We start from the raw sequence: 23267 nt of genomic DNA on the forward strand, positions 1-23267 counted from the left end.
TCCTACTGTATATTTTTGACTTACAGTTGATTTGTTCTATTCTAACAGGAACATCTTCAATTTTTAGCATTATTGATTTAACGATCTCTGATAGCCTAACATAACAACCAACCTCGTTAATTTGCAGCTTATGGGCAGTTAAATCGGAAACATAAAGAATGGAAAAGGATTAGACATAACACCGCTTGTTATTCTGGCAACTACCCTATAAGCCTTATCCTTCTCATTATCCATGCGTGAAAGCTCTTTTTCTTTGTAGTGGTTGTCATCTTTTTTCTGCAGCTGATTTTTTTCATGACTATTTACAAACGCAAGACAAAGATCACATTGATCCCCTTTTGGACAAAGAATTCAATATTGAGTATTCCTAGATTACAGTTGACGCTTTTACTCGGAATGATATGAATGGTGTGAAATCGTCGACTCAATATTTACCACTATTTTTAAGTTGCGATGGTCTTCTTCCGAACTGAAGATATAACGACAGTTTGTAATAGATAAGCGAGGCGTAGAAGCGTTTTATTGCTTTTTTTTTACACTCAAACATAACTTTTTTTATTTTCGAGGGTAGATTGGAAAACATCTGCTTGATATAAACTTTTTAAAAATACAATGATTTCTCTATATTACTGTGAAACGTAATAGTTGTTTTACAGCGTTCCAAGAGTTTATGAGGACGATTCATGTTATTTGACATCTGACAGATATATTTATGCTAGTCATCCGTTATAACGAGCGATCGAGAAAAGAGCTACGAGAGTGCTTAGCGTCTCGTGAAGAAAAAACAGATTTATTTCTGATAAATCTTGTCGGAAAACGCCCGCGTGCGTTTTCCGTTCATTTCAAGATGTGTGATGACCCGATGATAGATTCATCGTTTATTATTTACCCAGAATCTATATGCTAGAACAGATTGACGCTCAGATAAAGCATGATGAAGAACAATGTCGACTCTTAAACGATTTTTATAATTTCTCTAATAGTATTGTGGTTCTGATTTTTTGTTTTAAAATTCTTGGCAACTAGTGTAGATGTTCTGTTTAATCTACAAAAATCTAGTTTACATTCTAATAGCTATTTCTTATAATTTGGTATTTATTTTTTGCGATGCGCTTCGTGTCTTAATAAAAAGCAACAAAAATAACTATATTTTCTATGAATAAATTTATTTTAAATTGTCTATGTTTCATTGGATTTCCGTTTCATAAACAATTGAATTCAAATGATGTTTAAAGCTAGAATATATTGTATAACACTACAATAATTTAGCCGTTATTATAATATAATTAGATAATGTTAAATTACATGCTCGAGCGAGCGAGTCCCGAGTTCGTTTTGTGACCAATTTAAGACCAATGTTGTTATTGTTTATCTCCGCCTCCGGTAAATACCTTAGTGAAAGCTCTACTTCCAATTGGACTATTGTGGGCGACCATCCGATAATTAAAAGGATTATATATGCATAAAAAAATCAACATTTTATATACGTAATTTAAAAAAAAAAATTTTGAAAAATTTTTTTTTTGCGGAATTTGTGTCTACAATCATCCATGTCAGGAATTTTCATTGTTCGCAATTTTCGGGTCCGCAGTTTTTGTAGTCGCAATTTTCTTTTTCGCTATAATCCGGTCACCAGAATTTGCAATCAAGTTTATAACAACAATAAAAAAACAAACATGTATGTACATATAATATATCGTTTCGTGAAAGTATGGCTTATTAATACTTATCCTTGAATTTGATCGTTGTTTTATGAATTATAACAAATAAAATAATCGCGTGCCTTGTTCGTGTTTGTGTAAACTTTTCTGGCGAGTTTTGTTGTACTACGCTTTAACAAATTTGTACTGTCCTATTTCTTAAGCTAATTTTATTAGTCCAAAAGTGTTTTTTTATTATTTATCGTTAGTCTTATTAAGAGTAAAAAGATCTCCATTAGGTGCAGGTGAAAAATAATACTACCATTGACACGGGAAAGTGTCGGAAGATTTGGAGAAGAATCATAAATAAATCCTATCAAGCCATGATAAGCGTTATCCAAATTTCCAAAATTTTATCCGTATGACTTTTTAGCTCTCACAGTGTCGATCTTTGCTGTTATTGGTTTGTTTGTACGCGAGTATGTGTACTTTTTGAATCAACAATGCTTGCATAACTGATATTGGAAGGTCGAAGGCAGTCTCAAACGTCATTTCCTACGTTCTACACTTTTGATTTGCGATGTCGTCATGGCGTATATATGGCGCCTTCGGCACTGCCATGTGGTCAGCGTCTAGGTATGACAAATGTTCAAGTGTGGTCAATTGGCATCCGTTCGCGCCCACATTGCAGGTGCTTCGCAAAAATAACATTTCTTCTTTTGTGACTCGCGTGTCACTCGCCGAAGCCGTCCAAGTTTTTGTTGTTGTTATTGTTGTCGGTTTGCACGAAGGTGGAGAGCTACAAGCTATGCGACTGTCGAGTGCATGGTGTGTACCCAAGGTGGTGGGCGGATGGACGCTGGCTGCCATATTGCTCAAGTTCTGACGGAGGTTGATGGTTTATATACCCGTTTGAGGTCATTAAACCTGGCAGAACTTATGGCAACTTTGATTTTTGTACCCATGAGACAATAAATACGTCTGTGGACAGCCCGCATCGTCGGATATGCCACTCTTGAGTATATTTGCCGCATCGGGCCGAGCTAACGAAACGTTAATTGGGTCTGTTTCTATGGGTTTTAGAAAATCTGGACATAGAAATCCTTCGCTTCTGGCACATTGCCCGGAAATGTTAATTTTCCATGATTTCCGGTCCTCCCTTTCATCGGAACTCTTAACCAAAATAGTTCCCAGTTATATCCTTTGACATAAACGATTGATTTTGTTGAATCATTTTAATTGCAATGTAATTTCTCATATTGAGTGAGAGTCCTTGTGAATTAAAGCAAAAATACAAATAACTATGGGTCAATGAGATTCTGGGAATAAGTACATAACAAGATAGGGTCGTTGCCTCAATTAAACAACGTTAATTATAATACATACATCATCAGCATAATATAGGGCTATCAACCTTAATGGTTAGTTTGTGTTGTAATTTAAGCTATTATTTAATTCATGATTTTTTCTTACAATATTACGATTTTTAATGAGTAAAAATTAAATGAAGAACATCTAAACCGAATTTTGACTAATAGGAGAGCGCAAAAATCAATTATCTCTTCTCAGAAGTCAAAAATCCACGTCAAAAGCAATAAAATCGTGCCGTCGCCGTCGCAGTGGGAACGCTCGTTACCGAGCGCTCCCACTGCGACAGCGCCGACACGATTTTATTGCTTTTGACGTGAATTTTTGCCTTCTGAGAAGTGATAATTGATTTTTGCGCCCTCCTATTGACCTAAATTCGGTTTGAATACACTTTGACCAATGCTCACATAGCAATAAATTTTGAAATAAATAGCTGCTTTATTTGAATATAATTTTATTCAGTAAAATGCATGATAAGAATTGAGTTCCGGCACCTTTTTTTTAAAAAAAAGCCCTGCTAGTAAGATTTTGGAATTACGAAAGCTTTATTAAACCGATGGATCGATATTAAAACCTTGAGGAATTTCTGATGTGAGAGTATTCAAATGACTTGTGTTTCCCATATTCAAGATATTGATGACGATTTGAAAAGTATGATTCAAAAGATGACAAACTTTATCAAAAGCGTTTTCAAAATCAGTGTAGATGATTCCAATGTTGCGTATATCGTGTCTTTCGTCACACAAGATTCATTGCTACTGATTCCGATACACGAAAACCATGCTGTTGATCAAGCATCTTTCTATAGTTTGTTTTTATGGTTTGTAGCATACTTATGCAGATAAAATAGACATTGGCCTATAATTATGTAATAGATTTGTTTATCTTTTCATGAATGAGAAACATTCGAAATTTTACATAAATATTTTTTGAGTATATCAGCTGGAATGAATGTATTACATCATTTTTACATTGATTGGCGCAAACAATGCTCTTTTAGAAGACATTTAATATGTTAAAGTCTGAAAATTTTGTTAATAAAATGATAAATGAGTTGTTCTATAGAATAATACAGGCGGCCCTCGACTTTCGCACATAATTGGTTCCTGAAATTGTGTGCGAATGTTGAATGTGCGAAAGTAGAGGGAAGTAAAAAAATTAAATTGTGTGTATTTTAAAATATTTAAATATCAAGTAAATATAAGATATTTAAGAGGCGTTTAAGAGACATGTTTAAGTGGGGTTTGCGGGTGTTTTCTTTGAAAAGTTATCAAGAGTAAACTGTTTTCCACTATTCTTTTTCTTTTCTTCATATAGTATTTTATAACATGCTACGTATTTATTAATCGCCCTACGCACTTAAGTTATGCGTTCTCCATTGGGATCACAATCTTCCATAATATTTAAAAAATTGTCAAGATCCGTGAAGGCTTCATTAATATTTTTCATTGTTAACGAGTTTTCCAAAATAAACCTGTCTCATCTACATTAAATATTTGGCTAGAGGAATATTCTCCATCTTCAATAATTTTGGATAATTAGGAAATAAATTCTTTTGCAGCATCTTTATCCGCATCAGCCGATTCTCCGGTAAATTTATTATTATGAAAAGAATACCTCATTTTAAAATTGTAAAATCCGTTACTTGCTTGAAAACCCGTGTTAAAATCTTCTTTTTAATCTGTCCTTCCAATCTTTGTGTAAACTAAGAGTTTTTGCTTGAATAATTGAAATACTCAGAGGGACATCTTTTTGATGTTGGTCATCGATCCATGATGACAAAGATTTTCCATTTCCTTTATGTTTTTTTGCCGTGTTTTTTTGGAAACATATCTTTAAAGATTGTGGAAATATATCTTTAATTTCCAAAATTTTGAACGTATTCCTTAATTATATTTTTATTTTGCAAAATTGAACATATAGACCTGTTTGTATCATACGAACGTCCGATTGAAGCAAAAGATTCACCGCTATCAGAACGTCTAATAATTTCCATCTTTGTCTCGAATCGTGTGAAGTTTATGAGTCCTTGATTTCTTTTTGTTCGGATCAACACTAAAATTTTTTCGTTTCTCTCATGTTTATAAACTTTTTAAAAAAAAAAATTAAATTTAAAAAAAAAATGTTTTTTTTTTTAAATGTGCGAATTGTGCGAAAGTCGAAAGTCGAGGGCCGCCACGAAAACGTGGCACAGCGACTGTATCACCGAACAGAAATTGTAAACATGGTACATATGTTGTGCCATCGGCCGTGAACAATTGTTCAAGCCATGACTCATTAATATGTTATATTTTCAACAAAAAAACAGATGAATCAATCTTTAACGTATTTTGTTTTCAATGGTAAAAACGTTTGAACAATTTTATAAACAGAAAATAACATGTATGATATAATGTCGTTGCATTGACCTATAAATTCTTAACAGAACGTTTTGTATATATGTTATATAACAAGTATAGCATAATAAGATACCATGAATTAAACTAAACTAACAGTTAACATTATATAAATATAAATTAAAATTTATCTGAATCGCTTAGCGGAAATAATAAATCGGTTCTTTTTAACAGCCGGCGACACAAATTTCGTTATCCATCCGCTGCCAAGTATTTGACCCATTTGTCAAGACTCTTTCTTTCTCTCCGCCTTTTGGCATGATGTTTGTACATTTCTTTCAGTCTGTTTTCATTCAACGTCAACGTCATTCAGCCGCGGTTAGCGCCACTGTGAGAGTTTATTTATTTTTGGAAGGAGCGTTACACTCTGATTCGATAACATTGCTTATCTTAACGACGTTGATCAACGCGGGTTTACAGTTCGAGTGATGCTCATATTCTTATACAAAGTAACGCACAAATTGCTTTCCAGTTTTATTGCCGATTCTATTGTGTAGCTAGAAGAAGCATGGATGTTTTTACTGCTAAGAATAATATTTTATGACACGAGCTTTTGTATAAAGTTAACATGTTCGATTCATCGCTTCAATAGAATTCTAGAGGAAGTACTATTCAATTTAATGCTTGAACACATCCGTTTATGTGGTTCCTTAAAATGTTGATGTACAATGTGTACGTATGTGTTATTAGGTTTAAAATAGTTTTGGCGCATTTCTCTGCCAATAATTGCTACTTATATGAAATATGCGACGCAAGTGAAAACTGACACATTCTACATAATACAGAAGCTTTCATTGTCTTATTCACCACCCAAATTGCTTTGCAATTTGGGTGGCAGCTAATGGTCATATTATATTTCATGCTTGAGATTTGAAACTTTATTGGCTTTGAAATGGTTTGATTCTTAAATGTCAATTACCTTTACAAAAAATGACGATATGTAAAATAAAACGAATGGTACGTGTCATTATTTTTTTCTCGTCTTTCATATCATAAATTTGAATTCAAGAGTTGCAGCCCTGTAAACCCGTATTGTCTATCGAGCGTATGTCGTTCATGTGCCATCGAAGGTTCAGTGGTATTCCAGTCTCGTGCGATGACGTATTGCCGTTATCGTCAGTCTAGCAGTGTAGGTAATCTGCTGCTACATACCTAAAAAGGACAAGTCGGATCGAGAGGCTGGAGTCGGTCGCCTGCGGTCAATCGGATTCAGAAACTCATTTCGGCACTTCTGTAACGCCCATGCTCCTGATCAGACGCATCCGGTTTGCTCAGGAATTTCGTAAGTCGACCGGTCTGCCTTAATTGGGCAGCGACAGGTTGCTTATGTCTCGTCTCTCGGCTGTTATTTGTCAACAACAACATCAGGACACACTATGTGATGTAGTTTTTATCTCTCAGCCGCAGCGCGCGTATCCTATCTCTCTATCCATCGCATTTGCATTTCGTAAACTGGTCGTTTCTAATTGGCTCCGGTATGTAGTTGACTCATTGGCTGTGCTTTTTTTCGCCGTCGAATTACCAGTTTTGCCACATGCACATTCCATCATCGCTGGTGGCCAATGCCTCGATACTAACACCTGCGTTCGAAAATTCTACGACTTTTCACGTGTCTTGTCAGCTTTTTTAAGAGACCGAATCTGCTGGTTGGGTAAGAGCTCGGTGGTCCCAGTTATCAGTCTTGGTCTATAAGGGTAGTTTGAGTGGCTTTGTGATGCTGTAAGTGGCGATGAATTGACAAGAAATGCTCATATTACTAGATCTTTTGATAGTGCGCATAATGGGACACTGATTTGAGTGCTTGAGGGCTATGTTGGTTCTCACGATCTTTAAATATTTATCCTCAATCATCCACGCAACGTTTCCAGTTCATTGAAGTTGCTGGTACACAATACTAATAATGAATATATATAAAAAATCTCAAAGTCTCAAAGTTTAATAATATGTGCAGTTTGTACACACGAACATAAATTTTATTACTTTGCACTAAAAATTTGATAGTATGCACTTTGTACACACGAACATAAATTTTAATACTTTGCACTAACATTTTGATTGTATGCACTTTGTACACCCAAACATAAATTTTAATATTTTGCACTAAAAATTTGATGCTCTTTGTACATGCACTCAAATTTTAATTTAATATTTTGCACTTTGAAAAAGATCTTTTGACATAGTATCTACATATTTATATGTTATCTAATGTTTTAGTTTTTTTAAAAACGATCTGAGGTTTTCAACGTTTTATTTAAGTACGAAATGTATACCAGTAGTAAAACATCAGTGGGATCATTCAGTGCAAAGTATTCATTTTTAGTGGAAACTATTTATTCAAAGTGACATAATTTGTTTTAAGTTCAATATATATGTTGAATGTTAAATAATTTATTTATTCAACATTCAACGATTAAAAAAAATCTTTATTTAGAGTACCCTGTACCCGTTCCAGATGTTGGGACCACTACCTGAAAAAAAAAACACCCAAGAATGCAATGACAAAAAAATAATGTTTCGCTCTATCCTTGTAAATATTATTTGGTTAATTATTCACTATTGTAATTCATACAATACCAATGATTCTCAATATATTTTTAATCGAACGGAATTTAGTGTTCTTTTTTTTATTACTTTGATATATGAAACAACTTTATGTATGTCCACTACAATTACTTACATATTTATATACTTAATGTTTGGTTATATTTCTCCATCGTATGATATTTCTCGAAACAATCTTCCATATGAAGATATGATTTTGAATTGCGTTTTTAAACATCTCCCTTGTATAACCTGCAACGGCGCAGACACGATTTTATTGGTTTTGACGTGAATTTTTGACTTCTGAGAAGGATAATTGTTTTTTGCGCTCTCCTATTGATCAAAATTTGGTTTATATATGCTTTATTGATTCTAAAAAAATATTAGAGAAAAAAGTAAAGGTGAAAAAACGTTTCTAAATAAAAATTTAAATGATTTTTTACATTTTTTTGTCATTTAAGGTCACGATAACTCTCGTAGTTTTAAGCACATTTACTTATTCTAAAACTATCTTCTGTAAATTTATCGCTCCAGTTCAATATTATCCATTTTTTCAAAATTATTTTTTAACTTTGTTCAGAATAAAGTAGGAGTGAAAAACATTTAAAAATAAAAATTTTAATAAAATGAAAATGACTATTTTTTTTAAATCCTAACTCCGTTTAAAAAATAGAAAAGGACTTTGCCGGATGGAATTATTTTTATCACTACTCTGCTTTTCGATTGCTTTAGTTGCTCTGCATGGAAAGAAGCTATATACATTTATTACACCGAATCAGTAAAATCGCATATTGCGTGAAATGTGCAAAGCTTTGTCTAATTCATGAAAAGTGCAAACCTGGTTCCTAATTCGTGAATTAGGCAAATTATCTGCCGAATGCGTGAATTGGGCAGGTTTGTTTTGCTTATTTCGTGTATTGAGCAAGGTAAATAGTGGTGCTTCAGTTGTGTTTTCTTTTACAACTAAATCAAATTTCATTTAGTTATGTAAAAAAAATCAATCACTAAGTAGTGGTGTTCATCTTCATTTAGAATGTCAAAAAAGTCTATAATTATGATATTCATTGTAGAGAGTTATTCATGGGGTGTTCACTGTTTTGACCAACGCTCGCAACAGTTCCATGAAAAACTTGTATATATAATAGTTAATACTTATTTTATGTTATTAAATTACAATATATCTGCCAATCTCCCGGCATCAGTTACACGACTAGATAAAGTACATGGACCACTATTATTAAGGGCAATACTATTCATACACTTTACAGAAGCAAAAAATATGGATCTTTCAATAAACATGACGTGTCGCAACTGTAAAAAATTACATTTGGCATAGTTCCAAAAAACACTACCGGAGCGCTACTATATGGATCGGTAGGTAATTTGCCTAATTCACGAATGAAGCAACTGGATTGCACTTTTTATGAATTAGGCAATTTTTTGCATATTTTACGTAATAAGCGATTTTACCGATTCAGTGTAAAATATTTACAAACGTATGTATTATCTGTAATTTATACCAAAAGACGCATATAAACTTAAATCTCTTGTTCCTTTTTTGCCAAAACTGATTTGGTCGTTACAAAATCTTTATTTTATTATTGGTATCCAGATTATTGAGGACCTCATTAGAATGGTCGATAATTCAACCCTTTATATTTTTTTTCATTATTTGGCAACCCTGTCTAAGTTCCAAAGTGGATTTGATTAATTCGCCCTATTACATGGTTAACGTCAAGCAAAATTTGAATGTCACCAAAGCGAATTGTAGTATCGCGCCCAAGTGAATATTTAGATTGAGATTTTAGTTTGACGTACGTCAGATAATGGACCAATTGACGGCCGATCGAGCGTGAAGTTTTTTCCTGAGATTGTTTTGCGTCGACGCGTACTTCCCACGATTACTACAAGTAAAGGAACGAGCCCATAGACGCACTATTCCAGAGAGTGGCGTCTCGGATCTCGGACACGAGTAGGTAGTTGTAGATATGTAGGTAGTGAGAGAAGCATGGAGCGGTCCATGGGCAGCATCCAGCCGAGGTTGCCGACCTTTACGTCCTTGCACCTGCTGCCGCCATCTTAGTCCGCGGTCTCGTCTTGACGAAACTTGGTTGATTCATCGATCCTCGTGTGTCGGCCGGTCGGATATGTGTGATTCATTATCGCCGAAACCAGTTTTCGTCCCCTCGCTTCGCCGAGAATAGGCGTGCGGATTAAGAAGTGCTCCAAGACAAATATGGCCATATAAACGCATCGGAGCCGTGGAATTTTTATCGGAACTCTTTGCCGCCGGCCGTCGTACTTCTTGCGCTTTCGCCGAGGAATGCGCGCACCGGTATCTCTCGAGGAATCTCTCATGCTAATCGTGAGTCGCTCTCAGATTTGCCAGGAATCTGAAGAAGAACGGTTCCGAGATTATAGCAATTATTTTCGTGATGCTATCCACAGTCTTTATCTATAAACATCTAAACCCTCGTCTTGTCGGATGACGCTTGTTTGTTCAGTTACAAAAAAAATATACCCGATGAAAAAATGTAAGAATTTATAATCAAACTACCTGTTAATAGAATGTGCTGATGTCACGCCGAAGATAATTCAGAACCTTTCTTGTTGTTATAACGACTATCATAGACTTTTTGATCTATCAATTCAGAATACCAACGAGGAAGTCCATTTTTATAAATTTATAAGAATGCGATTGTTGTTTTTTATTTTCCGGTGCTTTAGCGTGTGAACTATATTTTAATGACACATTAAAGTGATTCAATTAATTGTGTCACGTTAAATAACCCTTTTCCTGTATACAAAATTTGGTCACAACTGTTTCTTGAAGCATAATGTACGTTTGAAACTGTGCTTTTCACTAAAATTTTAATGAAATAATTGTAATATAACATGCGTTAGCCCAATGAGTAAACACAAACGAAAAGTACTAAATAATGAGACAACAAACTGAAATACATATAGTCGATTCCGCTTAATTGGACCACTGGTATATCAGAACAATCGGTTATTTGGGTAAACTCCCAAGGAATAGAAACCTAAGTGGGGAACTAATAGTTATTTTCTTCGGTTATCTAAGACACCTTTGGTCTTTTGTAGGGGAAAAAATATTTTTTTAAATTGTCATCTTAGGAAAAAGCTGTAATGACGTCCTTGATTCTAAACCAGAAATTCTGTCATATTTTTCATTAATGAAAATAATGGTTAACTTACTGAAATCATTTTTAATTTTCTTATGCAGATCTGTGTATAAAGCATTATATGTTTCTGGAATAATTTTAATTATTGTCATGACTCTTCTTCGTTACTTCTTGTTGCGAGAAACCTTAGTTGCCGTTGACATTTCAAGTGGGAAAATAACTTTTCTCATGACTTTTTTAATCATGAGTTGTAAGTATGTTTCTTCGTTCATACGTAAATAGTTAAAATAATCTTCTGGTTCCAATATCAACTCATTTAATAAATTAACATGAGTGTATTTTTTTTTTATTTTCACTAGTGAAATCCAAGTACATTTTCACCAGTATATACATATTTCTACTAGCGAAAATATAATTTAACCGAAATGCAATTTGACGGTTATGAAACGTCCATGAAAGTTATAAAACTAATTATAATTTTAGAACTTTCATTAGGTCAAGTCCAAAATATAAAATTAGCTAACTCATCTCTCAGGGGAAACTAAGCGGGAGAAGCTGCGGGGTCTAAAAAATGTCATCACGGAAATTTTTGTTCGAGAAGGATAAAGGAGGACAACATTTTTAAGGAGTTTTTGTCTTTACGTCTAAGCATAACATAATTAGTTTAATACCAAATTAATTTTTAATATACTTTTGCAAATCTGAAAAAGTATATTAAAAGTGAAACTCACTACCTTATTAATAGATTAAGGATTATCATTTTCTTCAATGTTTTGTTCAACTTTGTTGGAATCATCAGTCTTCATCAGTTTGACACTGATATTTTTTCTAGTATAATAAATTTATTACAGATTGTATCGCATGATTTATGCAAAGTTCATTGTCAATTCTAGCTCCATCAGTTGTTGCTACTATTTCGCTTTCAAAAACAATTACAAATTCACAAGTCCTAGATTAAATATGTCATTTTCAGCATTAACGTTTTTTTGAGCTCGTCTATTCATCCATTGTCAGTAGGGCTCTCAATTATTCTTAGTTTTCAATAAAAAATTGAAGTATTCGAATATATTCGTAAATTTTCTCTCGGTTTTTACTGATTTTAATTTACTTAAACAATTAGTGCAACAAATCAATTAATTGTCTGTAAAATATTATTTTATTTAAAAATATTACTTAATAATAAGTATTTTAATTAAACATTAATTACTTTTATATTCGTTAAAATTTTGTGTTCAGTGAGGGGACGAAAGGAAAATGCTTAATTTATTATTTTGCATACTTTTTGATCAGGGACGTCACTTAAGTTTTTTGTAATCACCAGAATTTAGATCAGCTGCGATTGAATTAATTCAGCAACATTTTAAATATATAATTTTAACGAATTTATTGTATATACTATGGTTTCCCCAACTATGTTCCGCGGAACATTGGTGTTCCGCGGAGCCTAAATAGATATTTCACAAAAATTTATAGTAAATTAAAAAAATTAAACATATTCTACTTCATAATGAAAGACAAGTGACGGTTAAACTTAATTAAGATTTATGACGTCAAGAGAAGGCGAAGTTTTTAGTACCTAGAAGTTGGGTACAGCAAAATAATCAAAGTGTTCCGCCAAAATTTTCGAATTTGCCAAGTGTTCCGTCGCTGAAAAAGTTTGGGAAACCCTGGTATATACTATATAATGCTTGGAACGAATTTTATATATTGCGTTTGTTTTGTGCGGATTTACATATAAATTATATATCTAGAAATAAATTAATCGCTATCGAATTATTTAACTGATCTGATATTTAACGTATTGAAACAAAAAAAAACACAAAAAGTAACAAAAATTTGCGACGCTCACCTTTTTTTCAAATAAGAAAGGGTGAGCCTTGCTACATTTTTCTTCGTTCGACGAACGAATTCTGCGAATTTCGGTCATATTAGATACGACCGATAAATATTTAGCCCTTAATCCTGATGCTATAAGCACATTTTCCCAATCTGAATTAGGCTCATTTTAACGAGATTATTAAATGTCAAGTGCAGTTTGGTGTATAGTGCAAGAAACTAAATGCCCAGGACTTTCGACTCTATCAATCATGAAATGGCTTATTGGAAAGTATTTGAGGTTCTTAATCTCCGTGGTTTGCATTAATTACAGGGGGCTGCTAAATATTTATTCACACTCTTCTGTTTGAGAAGGATTATAATTCACGAACTTCTGTTTGCTTGTGGTGCATTAATTTTTCAGACACGTGGTATGACGCATCTTTGGTTCTGAAGAAGAATCTGCCTAAAATTTATTTAGGTGAAGTTATGAATTATGACCGATTCTTGAGCATTGGTTGTTTTATAGATCACTCTTTGTTTTATTCGATCGTTACGCAAGTCGGAACACGGGAAGTCGCCTCGGAAGGAGTTCACGCTCTGGCGCCACCATATATGTACGTCTCCATCTGAAGCTGCCACTTTCGATGCACGTCGATTATTGACCAATCGTCAGCCGCAAATTGATTGGCATAGTTTTCTAAATGTGGGCTCAAAGTGGTCTCCCACGCCGGTGGATAACCTATTCTCGGCGCCCACCTTGACTGTGTGTCGCCCACGTCCACACGTGGTCCAGCGTCGTTGCACTCCTTGCATACGTAGGTATTATCCATCGGATGCTTGTTGTCCCACAGGTGGCAAAGAAACACTGTCAATATTGATCCAAGAAGCGGATCAAACGCTTTAGAATAACACCGGCGAGATTCCTGTCTATTGGACTGGTATCGCCCACGCGTACATTGTTTATCGGATTGGAGCGGATATCTTTTCATTTCTTTGTATTTTTTTTGATTATAATAAAACAATACAATTCAAAATGAACTTTAACAAAACTGAATGCATATTGTACAGATATCATGAAGAGGCCAATTTTGGAATATCAAGTCTAGTAAGGATTGTTTAAGATCATGCGAACTATTTAGTCTTCCTCTAAACAAAAATGTAGGTAAATCTTGCCACACTTTGTTGAAGTGCTTATTGCTCTGCATCTTAACTTCAAATCATATTTTTAAGAATCTTACTGGAATGGATCTGACCTTAATAAATCTATATAGGTTTTTGGTATATGTGAAGCCATGTTTGCTCTTATCCCATTTAGATCTTTATCTTCAACAACAAGACGATCACTTTGATGATATTATACACTCGGAGGCATATCAAGTATTCGAATTTATGGAATTACGTATTTTTGCCAAGACCCAGGACTGTCACGAATCGGAAACACGTTCGTTTTGATTTAATGAAGATGTTTAAACCAAAAATAGTACACGCACGTCGCATCTGTCGCGGTAATCGGACACTAATTGCGATTTGGGCAATCTCGTCTCATCCGCGTCACGTATAGGTTCCTAGTCTCTTTCGAGGGTGTCTGTCGAAGACCAGAGTCACGGACATGGCGGTTACGTGCTCGCTCTAAAAGTGTGCTAGTGTTACATAGTCACGTCACATACATTATTATGTACGCACCAGCTTCATGGGTGGTCACAGCGATTATTTTATCCACAAATTAAAAGAGGGGAATGCACGTGCTCCTGATGCCATACAAATTTTGTTGAGTGGGTACTTGTTCACTGGTGAGTAAGGGCCCTCCTTCCGCGTTGGTTGTTCTCCCTTCGTCCTGTGTTACGTTTGAATAGAAGTTCTTTATTCAACTTTTGAGTAAACTCGTACATAAATATTGAACTTCTTTTATTATTGGGGATATGTGATATCACCAGATCATAGAAGAAATTGCCACGATAACATTACTCCTCTATGTATAATAGCTTAAAGGTGTCTAGAGGTAAGGTCTGGTCAGACGTTCTCATTTGAGGAGGATTGTCCTCTTGCAAAATTTCCAGCTCCCGTAGCATTTCTCATCAAAAAATTTTCGGAGATGGCTTTTGAACAACATATTCCATTTATCCTCAAAGAAAAATTCACAATAGGGTTTTAAACAAAACTTCCATGATGAACTTTTTTAACTCTCAGGAATTTGTCTTCTTCAAGCAAAAATTTCCGAGATAGCGTTTGAACAAACTTTTCCGAAATGTAATTTTTTAGCTCCCGCAGCAATAATGACCTTTTTTTATTTTTAGTGTCCTTTGATTTTTTTAAAATCTGGTCATCTTATTAGATGAGACTTGTATATATATTTGTACATATGTATGTACACTATGGTTAAGTATGTATGGTGTATGTATATTATGTTTTTTCTAGAACAGTATACGGCAAATTGCGATTTTCGAGCATTTTCAGGGAGCAGGTAGGGGGAATTTGTCGCCCCTTGAATTTGGCAAGAAAAATGCATGCTATTTAATAAAATACTATGAATTAAAAAAAAATCGAAATATAAAAAAAACTGGCAAACTTTGACCCCCCCCCCCATTGGAAAGGCTAAAATGACGTCATTGATTTTAAATAAAAAATTCTCGGTTTATCCCTCAGAGAAAATCTAAAAAAAGTCTCGAAAATATTTTTTATAATAAGTAATTTCAGTGAAATCATATCAGAATACCTTTTCTTCGGTAGATATACATTTTTACTAGTGAAAATGTAATTTATCTGGCAGGTGCTAGTAAAAATTATATGATTTCAACATTTCCATACGTAGTAATATATACATTTACATACTTATCATTATTTATTTACATGCGATGTATAAATGTCAGTGAAGTTATATTTTCACTAGTGAAGTCTAAATACATTTAATAAACCAACTCAACTCTCAAGGCAAAATAAGCGGAAGAAGTACAGACAGACATCGTATTACGCACATTGCTCCATAGTTTGTTTGCACTTGGATATTATTTTGGATATTACTTGAATTTTACTACGGACTTTTGATATTAGAGTATTTGTCAAAGTATATTCAAACCGAATTTTGGACAATAGGAGGGCGCAAAAACAATTATCACTTCTCAGAAGTCAAAAATTCACGTCAAAAGCAATAAAATCGTGTCGGCGCCGTCGCAGTGGGAACGCTCGTTAACGAGCGTTTCCACTGCGACGGCGACAGCACGATTTTATTGCTTTTGACGTGGATTTTTGACTTCTGAGAAGTGATAATTGTTTTTTGCGCTCTCCTATTGGTCAGAATTCGGTTTAGATATGCTTCATTCGATTCTCACTTATTGTAAGTCGTAATATTGTTATAAAAAGTCTACATATGAACCTTAGATAACCGAGCGTTTCCACTGCAACGGCGGCGGCACGATTTTATTGCTTTTGACGTGGATTCTCAACAGAGATCCCATTAAATGTTAGAATGAGAAATGCCTCTTTATATATTTACATATTTTATGACTCATTTTATTATATAATTTATAATTAACCGAATTTTTAATATAATTAAAAATTGAGAAACAGTGGTAAACACGTTATTTCAACCTTCGGTAATATTTTAAAAGAAAACAAATTAAATGGTCTGAATTTGAATCAACTTTGGTTCAGATTAAAAATCAAATTTCAGAACAGCTTGATCATAATTATCATATATTACTCAAGGTCAGAATAAATGTCAAATGGTTAGAATAAAAATAGCATATGGTCAGAATAAAAATATAGGACGATCAGAATTAAAATATTAAATAATCATAATTATATTATGGTCAGAATAAATATCAAATGGTTAGAATAAAAATAGCATACGGTCAGAATAAAAAATTAGGATGATCATGTGAATTAAAAAAAGTATTATGACACTCATAAATATAACTACCTAATAAAAATAGGATGACTTAGCGTGCGTGTCCGAGCGTTCTTATTGTTTTAATACTGTAGTTTTACCAAATATTAAATAATTGTATGGAATGAATTGCAAAATTTCATTTAAATATATGACCAAAAGATGTTTTGTAGTTAAAATGATCTAAACAAAGTAAACACATTACACATATCTTTTATATTAATGCCTAACTTGTGAATTTTAAAAATTGAATAAAAAACATAGCTATTCAATTTATTAGTACTTATATATGTACTGCTAACTTATTTATAACCTCGATTTTATGTTTATGTAACGATAACAAGTATTTTTATGTAAATACACAGTACACCCTATTTTTATGAAATTTTTCCATATTGATCAAGTACATAAGTTTTATTTAAATAAAAATGTGGTAAATGTCAGATATCAACGTGTTTATTTTAGATTCTTCCGCTTAATCAACAGACAACTCTTGTTTATTTTGTACGGTATAAGTTTCACATTGAAATGGCTGCATTATATAATTTTGTGTTGTATTACAGGCGAGAGTGCAGGTGATGGGCTCACGGACGCTCGTGGCATGGCACTCCTATCCTGGCTGTTCATCTACCTTTTGACAGTCCAATTGCCGGGCAACATCTTGGCAGGTTTGTTTAATGCTTATCTGATAAAAATACTTTTGTATTGATTTTATGTCATTTAATGGTGGAGATAAGTCTAATAAATATTACGCTTGTGCTTTTACCGATATATTTATTCTTTATGATATTATCTTTATATATAAGTATATATCCGTATCTGTTGAAAGTTTTAAAGAAGAGTAGATAAGAGTAGTGTTTATGTTAACCGAAAGTTTTCTATATTTGAGGGGCTGACAGTAAAAACATTGTATCTGATGCAATCTCCTTGTACTGTAACATATTTTTTTAATAAAATGTATCCAATCTACGTGGATCGACTATTTGTCTTTGTATAAATATGTAATACATCTAAATATATTTTTGCTTTATAACTGGTGTTTGATTTTTTAAGATGCCAAAATAAACTAAAATTATTGTATGTTCAGAATACATATTATCAATAGTTTGTCAATTATCTCAACTTTTCCTTTTTAAATGGGTTATCATGCTTTTACGCCAGCACCTCATAGTACCCATAAAAATTACAGAATTCAATTTAAAAAGTATTTATCTAATCTTTACTATTTATGAACTGTTTCAAATTTTATTGTATTTTATAAAATCAGACAGTATGACATATTATTAAATTTAACTTCAAATATAATAAAGATGATTTTTTTACAGAATTATGGGCACATTATGTGAGGAGTCCTGAATCGATAACGACTCCTTTGGGGGATGACGTCGTATTCACTTGTCAGACGAGCAACCGAGTGGAGAAGATTGTCTGGTGGCACCGGAAGTTGTCCATCCTCGGTACTCCACCAGCTCCATGGACTCAAATCACATTCATGCAAACGACATACTTGAATCCTAATTCATCATATCTTATTACCGCAAAGCCGGCGTCCTCGACATTGACTGTCAAATTCCGTGACGAAACTCTCGCTGGAGAATACAGGGTAACTATAAACGATTAGTAATATATTAGTATTAAGACATCGCATTTTCACTAATGTGGGCATTAAATTGCAAATAATTTTATTGATAACGATAATGCAAATTTAACATAAAATAGTTAAAACTTTTCAACTTTTTATTTTTTATCTAGATAATCTACAGCGAATAAAACTATGTTATAAATATTTAAAATATTTATTTTAAATTTAAAATTAAATTTATAAAATTGATAGTCGAATTCACCTGTATGCGAGATACATATAAGTGTATTCTAAAAATTCAAAAACATGTAAAAAAAATAAATAAAATAAAAATACAGTTAATATTTTGTAAGGTGACTTTTTGTCCTTATAAAAGCCTTACAACCGTTAGGCATTGACTTGATTAATTGCTGGCATTTTGCTGCTGGAATCAGTTCCCACTCGTTTTTCACAATTGAATATAGTTCTTTTAAATTTGTGTCAAATTTATTTTTAATTTTGAGTTTTAAATGTCTCCATAAGCGCTCAATTGGGTTTAAATCCGGGCGGCATGATGGTATTCCATAACATCCACAATATTGTATGTGAACCACTTTTTTGCCCTACGTGAAATATGTTTCGGGTCATTGTCTTGTTGATAAACAGGACAATGACCCGAAATCTTCGGCATAAAGTAACATTACGGACTCTATAATATTAACATATACTTCCTGGTTCATAATCCCTTCAATTAAATGTCTAAGGATGCATAAACAGAGCATCAAACTGTTCCTTAAATGTGTCGCTTTTAGTTTAGACCATTTTTTTTCGAACCCCATACTTTGTTACGCAGTAATTAAACATTAAGGAGCCAAAAAATGATTTTGTAAAAGATGTCTTATTTAGGTGGCCGCCACTGTATATCTACTAGTGAAAATACAAATTACTGAAAAATACACATTCACTGTAACATTTATACATCGCTTGTAAATAAATAATGATAAGTATGGAAATGTATATATATATATTATATATTACTACATATGGATAAGTTTAAATTATGTAATTTTACTAGCACCTGCCAGATAAACTACATTTTCACTAGTAAAAATATATATCTACCGGTGAAAATGTATTCTGATATGATTTCACTGAATTTCTGGGCTAGAAATCAGGGACGTCAATTCTGCCAACGTTCTTGTAAGCTACTTCGTTTTGGTTTGGCTTGGGTTTTGTTTTATTTATTTCAAATTTAGTATTTTGTCGAACGATGTGATGTCACAATTTTGTGAACCTGATCATGTGGAAATACGCATCCTGGATCATCCGTTTGTGAACAAATACAGTTTTATCTGTTTTTTTTTGTTTATATTTATATTATGTTCAGTTTAAAATTATAAACAAAAAATTGTTTAGTGTAAAAATAAATGAATAAAATAATAAATATAGTTTTATAAATCTGATTATTTTACTTTATAGTGCGTGTCATGGAACGGAGCATCAGCTTTGGCATCTGTGCCAGCGAAACTAAACATGGCTTGGTTGGCACCTGCACCGCAGTACGAAAACCGACAATTGATTGTTGCGCCCAATACGCCTGTGTTTATTCATTGCCCGCCGTTAAAGTCAGATCCTCCGCCAACAATGATATATTACGAGTAATGCTTTGCTTATTCACTTTAGAGCTATAAATATTATGACATTACTCATACGTTATGCGTTTCAGAATGGTCAATGGCAATCCGGTCGACGTAGAAAGCGACAAAGACAGCGGTGGTTTAGTGATGTATCCTAAGAATAATTCCACTACCGTCTATACGTGTGCGGCTAGAAACAGCCACACGGAAGAGTTGCATACGTACAATCACCGTATCACTGTAATAGCGCAGAAGCAAGCGCCGAAAGCTCCCGAGTTTGAACCAGATATGGAAGTTGAAGTGATCGGTAGGGAAGGAAAGTCGATCGCTTTGGCTTGTTTAGTTAACGGATATCCAGCGCCTAAAATACTTTGGAAGCGAAAAGATAAGGCAATGTTGCACCATGCAGTTCAAGCGGATTTTTCTCCGCTTCTTCATTTGAGTAATCTTCACGTTAGCGATCGGGTACATTTTCATTACGTTAACATCCTTTTATTAATTACACAAAAGTCATAATTTTTTTAAAATAAAATTCAGGGTGAATACGAGTGCATAGCTAGCAACAACGTCGGTACAGCCAAGAAAGTTGTTAAACTTCGTGTTTGGCATGCAGCAAGATTGTCACATGATAAAGGCGAGCGACCTAAGGATGAAGAAGTGCAAGAAGGCAGTTCCGTACGATTAACATGTGGGCAAGCGTCTGGAGATCCTAAACCAACGTTTTATTGGTTGCTCAATGGAGGCGATATTTCTAAAGATCCTAGCGTTAAAATGGCTGGTGAGAAATTTTCAAATGTTGATGTAATAAAATTCTTTAAAAAAGCTTTTTGTGAAAATATTAATAATATATTTTATTTATTAGACACCGAGCTGGTGATAGATCCGGTTGAAAAGCAACACGCTGGCGTTGTTCAATGTTTTGCGACAAATGTTTTAGGTAGTGCATACACTGGTAGATTGCTTAGAGTATCACCGAAAGAATTAATGTTGCAGGTAATTCTTTTCTTATAATATAAATATTGCATCAAAAAAAATGGCATTATGTTATTATCTCTTCGAATTTGACTCGGCGGATTCCTAAACGCCATTCCGTTGTAAAAGTAATGCTAAAAGAGAATTGCGAGAGTCTACAAAATAAAACATTTATTTTTATAGCTTTATCAAATCATCATATTTTATTCTCATTATGAACATATGTTTATAGGGTAATAAAGACGATGTCATAGATGAAATACAACCTGTAAGACCCAACCCAAGAGGTAACAAAGCTAGAGGAAGACATACTCAAAAACCTAAAAGAAAAAATCATAAAGGTATTAATTTAATTTTATAAACACAAACATATGTATGTATTTGTGTATTTATGATAAATAATTTTTAGTGATGATTCCACCATCAAGACCAAATATCACTCGCTTATCAGACGAGAGTGTGATGGTACGATGGAGCGTCCAACACAATAACGGTCTCCGTATTGAGTTTTTTAAAGTTCAATACAAAGATACTACTTTGGTGAGTTTTATTATATAAATATATGCACATATTATAGACTGTTATTTAATTATCGATATATTTTTTAAGAAAACTCAATGGAATACGCTCGATCAGACTATACCTGCTAACGTCCATTCTTATGAAGTTGGCAGTCTCACAGCCGGACATAATTATACGTAAGATCGATTTAATTGTTTTAATCATCGAGTATTATAATGTTTTGTTAATGGTTATGTTTTATTACAGATTTAGAATATCGGCCGTATACAGCAATGAAGATAATTTACAGGGATATACTTCTAAATTTTTACTACAGCATGGCGCTGATTTACCTCTTCCGCCGCCTCCTACCCCTGTGCTTAATAGAACTGAAGCTGTTAATACTACAGCGATTCGCCTTTATTGGGATGTGAGTATAAAATTTATTGATTATCATTATCATTCTCGAACTACAGTTTTCACCTCATTCAAGATTGTCTTCCACTTTGCTCTGTTAGTCTTCAAGCTCTGGCCGTCAATATGATTCATATCACAAACTCACCCTAATATGCTGCTATGAAGCTTCGTTGCACAATAGAATTTGAATATAGATCATTATGAATAATCTGTGTACAGTGTGGAATATATTTTGCTAAAAAACACACCATTTCTGGATTATATAATCCACTTGGAGATACAGACATGCATCACTAAACCTTAATTTGTCAAAGAATTTCAATCGGTTTCAAACCATTCTTGTTACAGTTGGAGCCAAATATGGAAATGACGAAACACTCACAGCCAATTGAAGGATTTTATGTATATTATCGACCAACGAGTACCGCTGGAGATTACGTCAAAGAAGCAGTTGAGGGTGGCAGTACTCGTACTCACACATTAACTTATTTATCACCAGGAGTTCAGTACGAAATCAAGCTAAAATCATTTTCATTGTCAATCGCAAGTGGTTTTTCGCAAATTATCACTCAAGGAACATTGAGTAAGTATTTTATTATTGACTAGCTTTATATGTTATAATAAAAATAATAATTATTTTATACAACTTTCAGAACCGGCAATTGAAAAGCCCAATGAGATTAGTACATTAACAAAATCGGGACCGTCGCTAGGACCCAGCACTGCGTCAAATAGCAATAACAATCAGGTGTACGGCATAGCTGGTGGCGCAGCTGCCGGCGTGGCGTTCCTCATTGCTATAATTTTAGGTTTAATTATGTACAGGAGACGCAGAGGTTAGTTGTGTTGATTGTCTGTTGTTTTTTTTTAACATGACACGAGTGTTCAATGTTGAATGTTTGATATCGCAGATGAGTCGCCTGATAAGCAGGGCGGCAATGCAAATAGTGTCGGAAGGAATAGCGGCGTGATGGATGCGCTCAATGGGTATATTCCATCTGGTACTCCGGCATCTAACAAACCGACTATTACTATAACATCTAACCCACTGCATCCCGAGGTGAGGTCTGTTTGTCCTTGCGCTTCTCTCTCTTTACTTTAATTATTTAAATGAGATTAAATGTATCATAAGAAATATTTAATATACATAAATTTGATTTTGACTAAATAATTTTAATAGACAATTTAAACTCATGTGTATAAAAATAGCTTTAGCTTGATAAAATACAATTTTTAGTTTTTAAGAGGTTGATTGATCCGGTTGTTGTTTTTAAGATACATTTTGGTGATGAATATTACAGTAAATGTGTGATCATGATTTAAGATGTAACGTCTAATTCTACTCTTATTTTTAAATTACATCATGATCTATAAACGCAGTTGATCTTAA

The 23267-nt window shown here is 33.6% G+C and overlaps 1 protein-coding gene across 3 annotated transcripts in view; it reads left to right on the plus strand.

Annotated features, from left to right (window-relative positions):
• The window catches only part of LOC148231835 (interference hedgehog-like), a 30343-nt gene that overhangs the window by 4606 nt on the left and 2470 nt on the right, over positions 1-23267 (plus strand). Inside the window, exons 2-14 of one of the 3 annotated variants that reach the window (XM_088193632.1) lie at positions 17353-17457; positions 18115-18392; positions 19830-20008; positions 20077-20452; positions 20525-20765; positions 20850-20980; positions 21192-21300; positions 21369-21499; positions 21569-21657; positions 21728-21890; positions 22226-22460; positions 22531-22713; positions 22789-22942. In XM_088193632.1, coding sequence (XP_088049758.1) covers positions 17391-17457; positions 18115-18392; positions 19830-20008; positions 20077-20452; positions 20525-20765; positions 20850-20980; positions 21192-21300; positions 21369-21499; positions 21569-21657; positions 21728-21890; positions 22226-22460; positions 22531-22713; positions 22789-22942 — 2336 coding nt within the window. In that variant the 5' untranslated portion in view covers positions 17353-17390. The remainder of the gene's footprint in view (positions 1-17352; positions 17458-18114; positions 18393-19829; positions 20009-20076; positions 20453-20524; positions 20766-20849; positions 20981-21191; positions 21301-21368; positions 21500-21568; positions 21658-21727; positions 21891-22225; positions 22461-22530; positions 22714-22788; positions 22943-23267) is intronic. The other 2 variants (XM_088193631.1, XM_088193633.1) reach the window with 2 other exon arrangements.

The sequence above is a fragment of the Plectrocnemia conspersa genome, unplaced genomic scaffold (assembly GCF_051122295.1).
Source record: "Plectrocnemia conspersa isolate PC_06_02 unplaced genomic scaffold, ASM5112229v1 ptg000009l, whole genome shotgun sequence".
NCBI classification, from domain to species: domain Eukaryota; kingdom Metazoa; phylum Arthropoda; class Insecta; order Trichoptera; family Polycentropodidae; genus Plectrocnemia; species Plectrocnemia conspersa.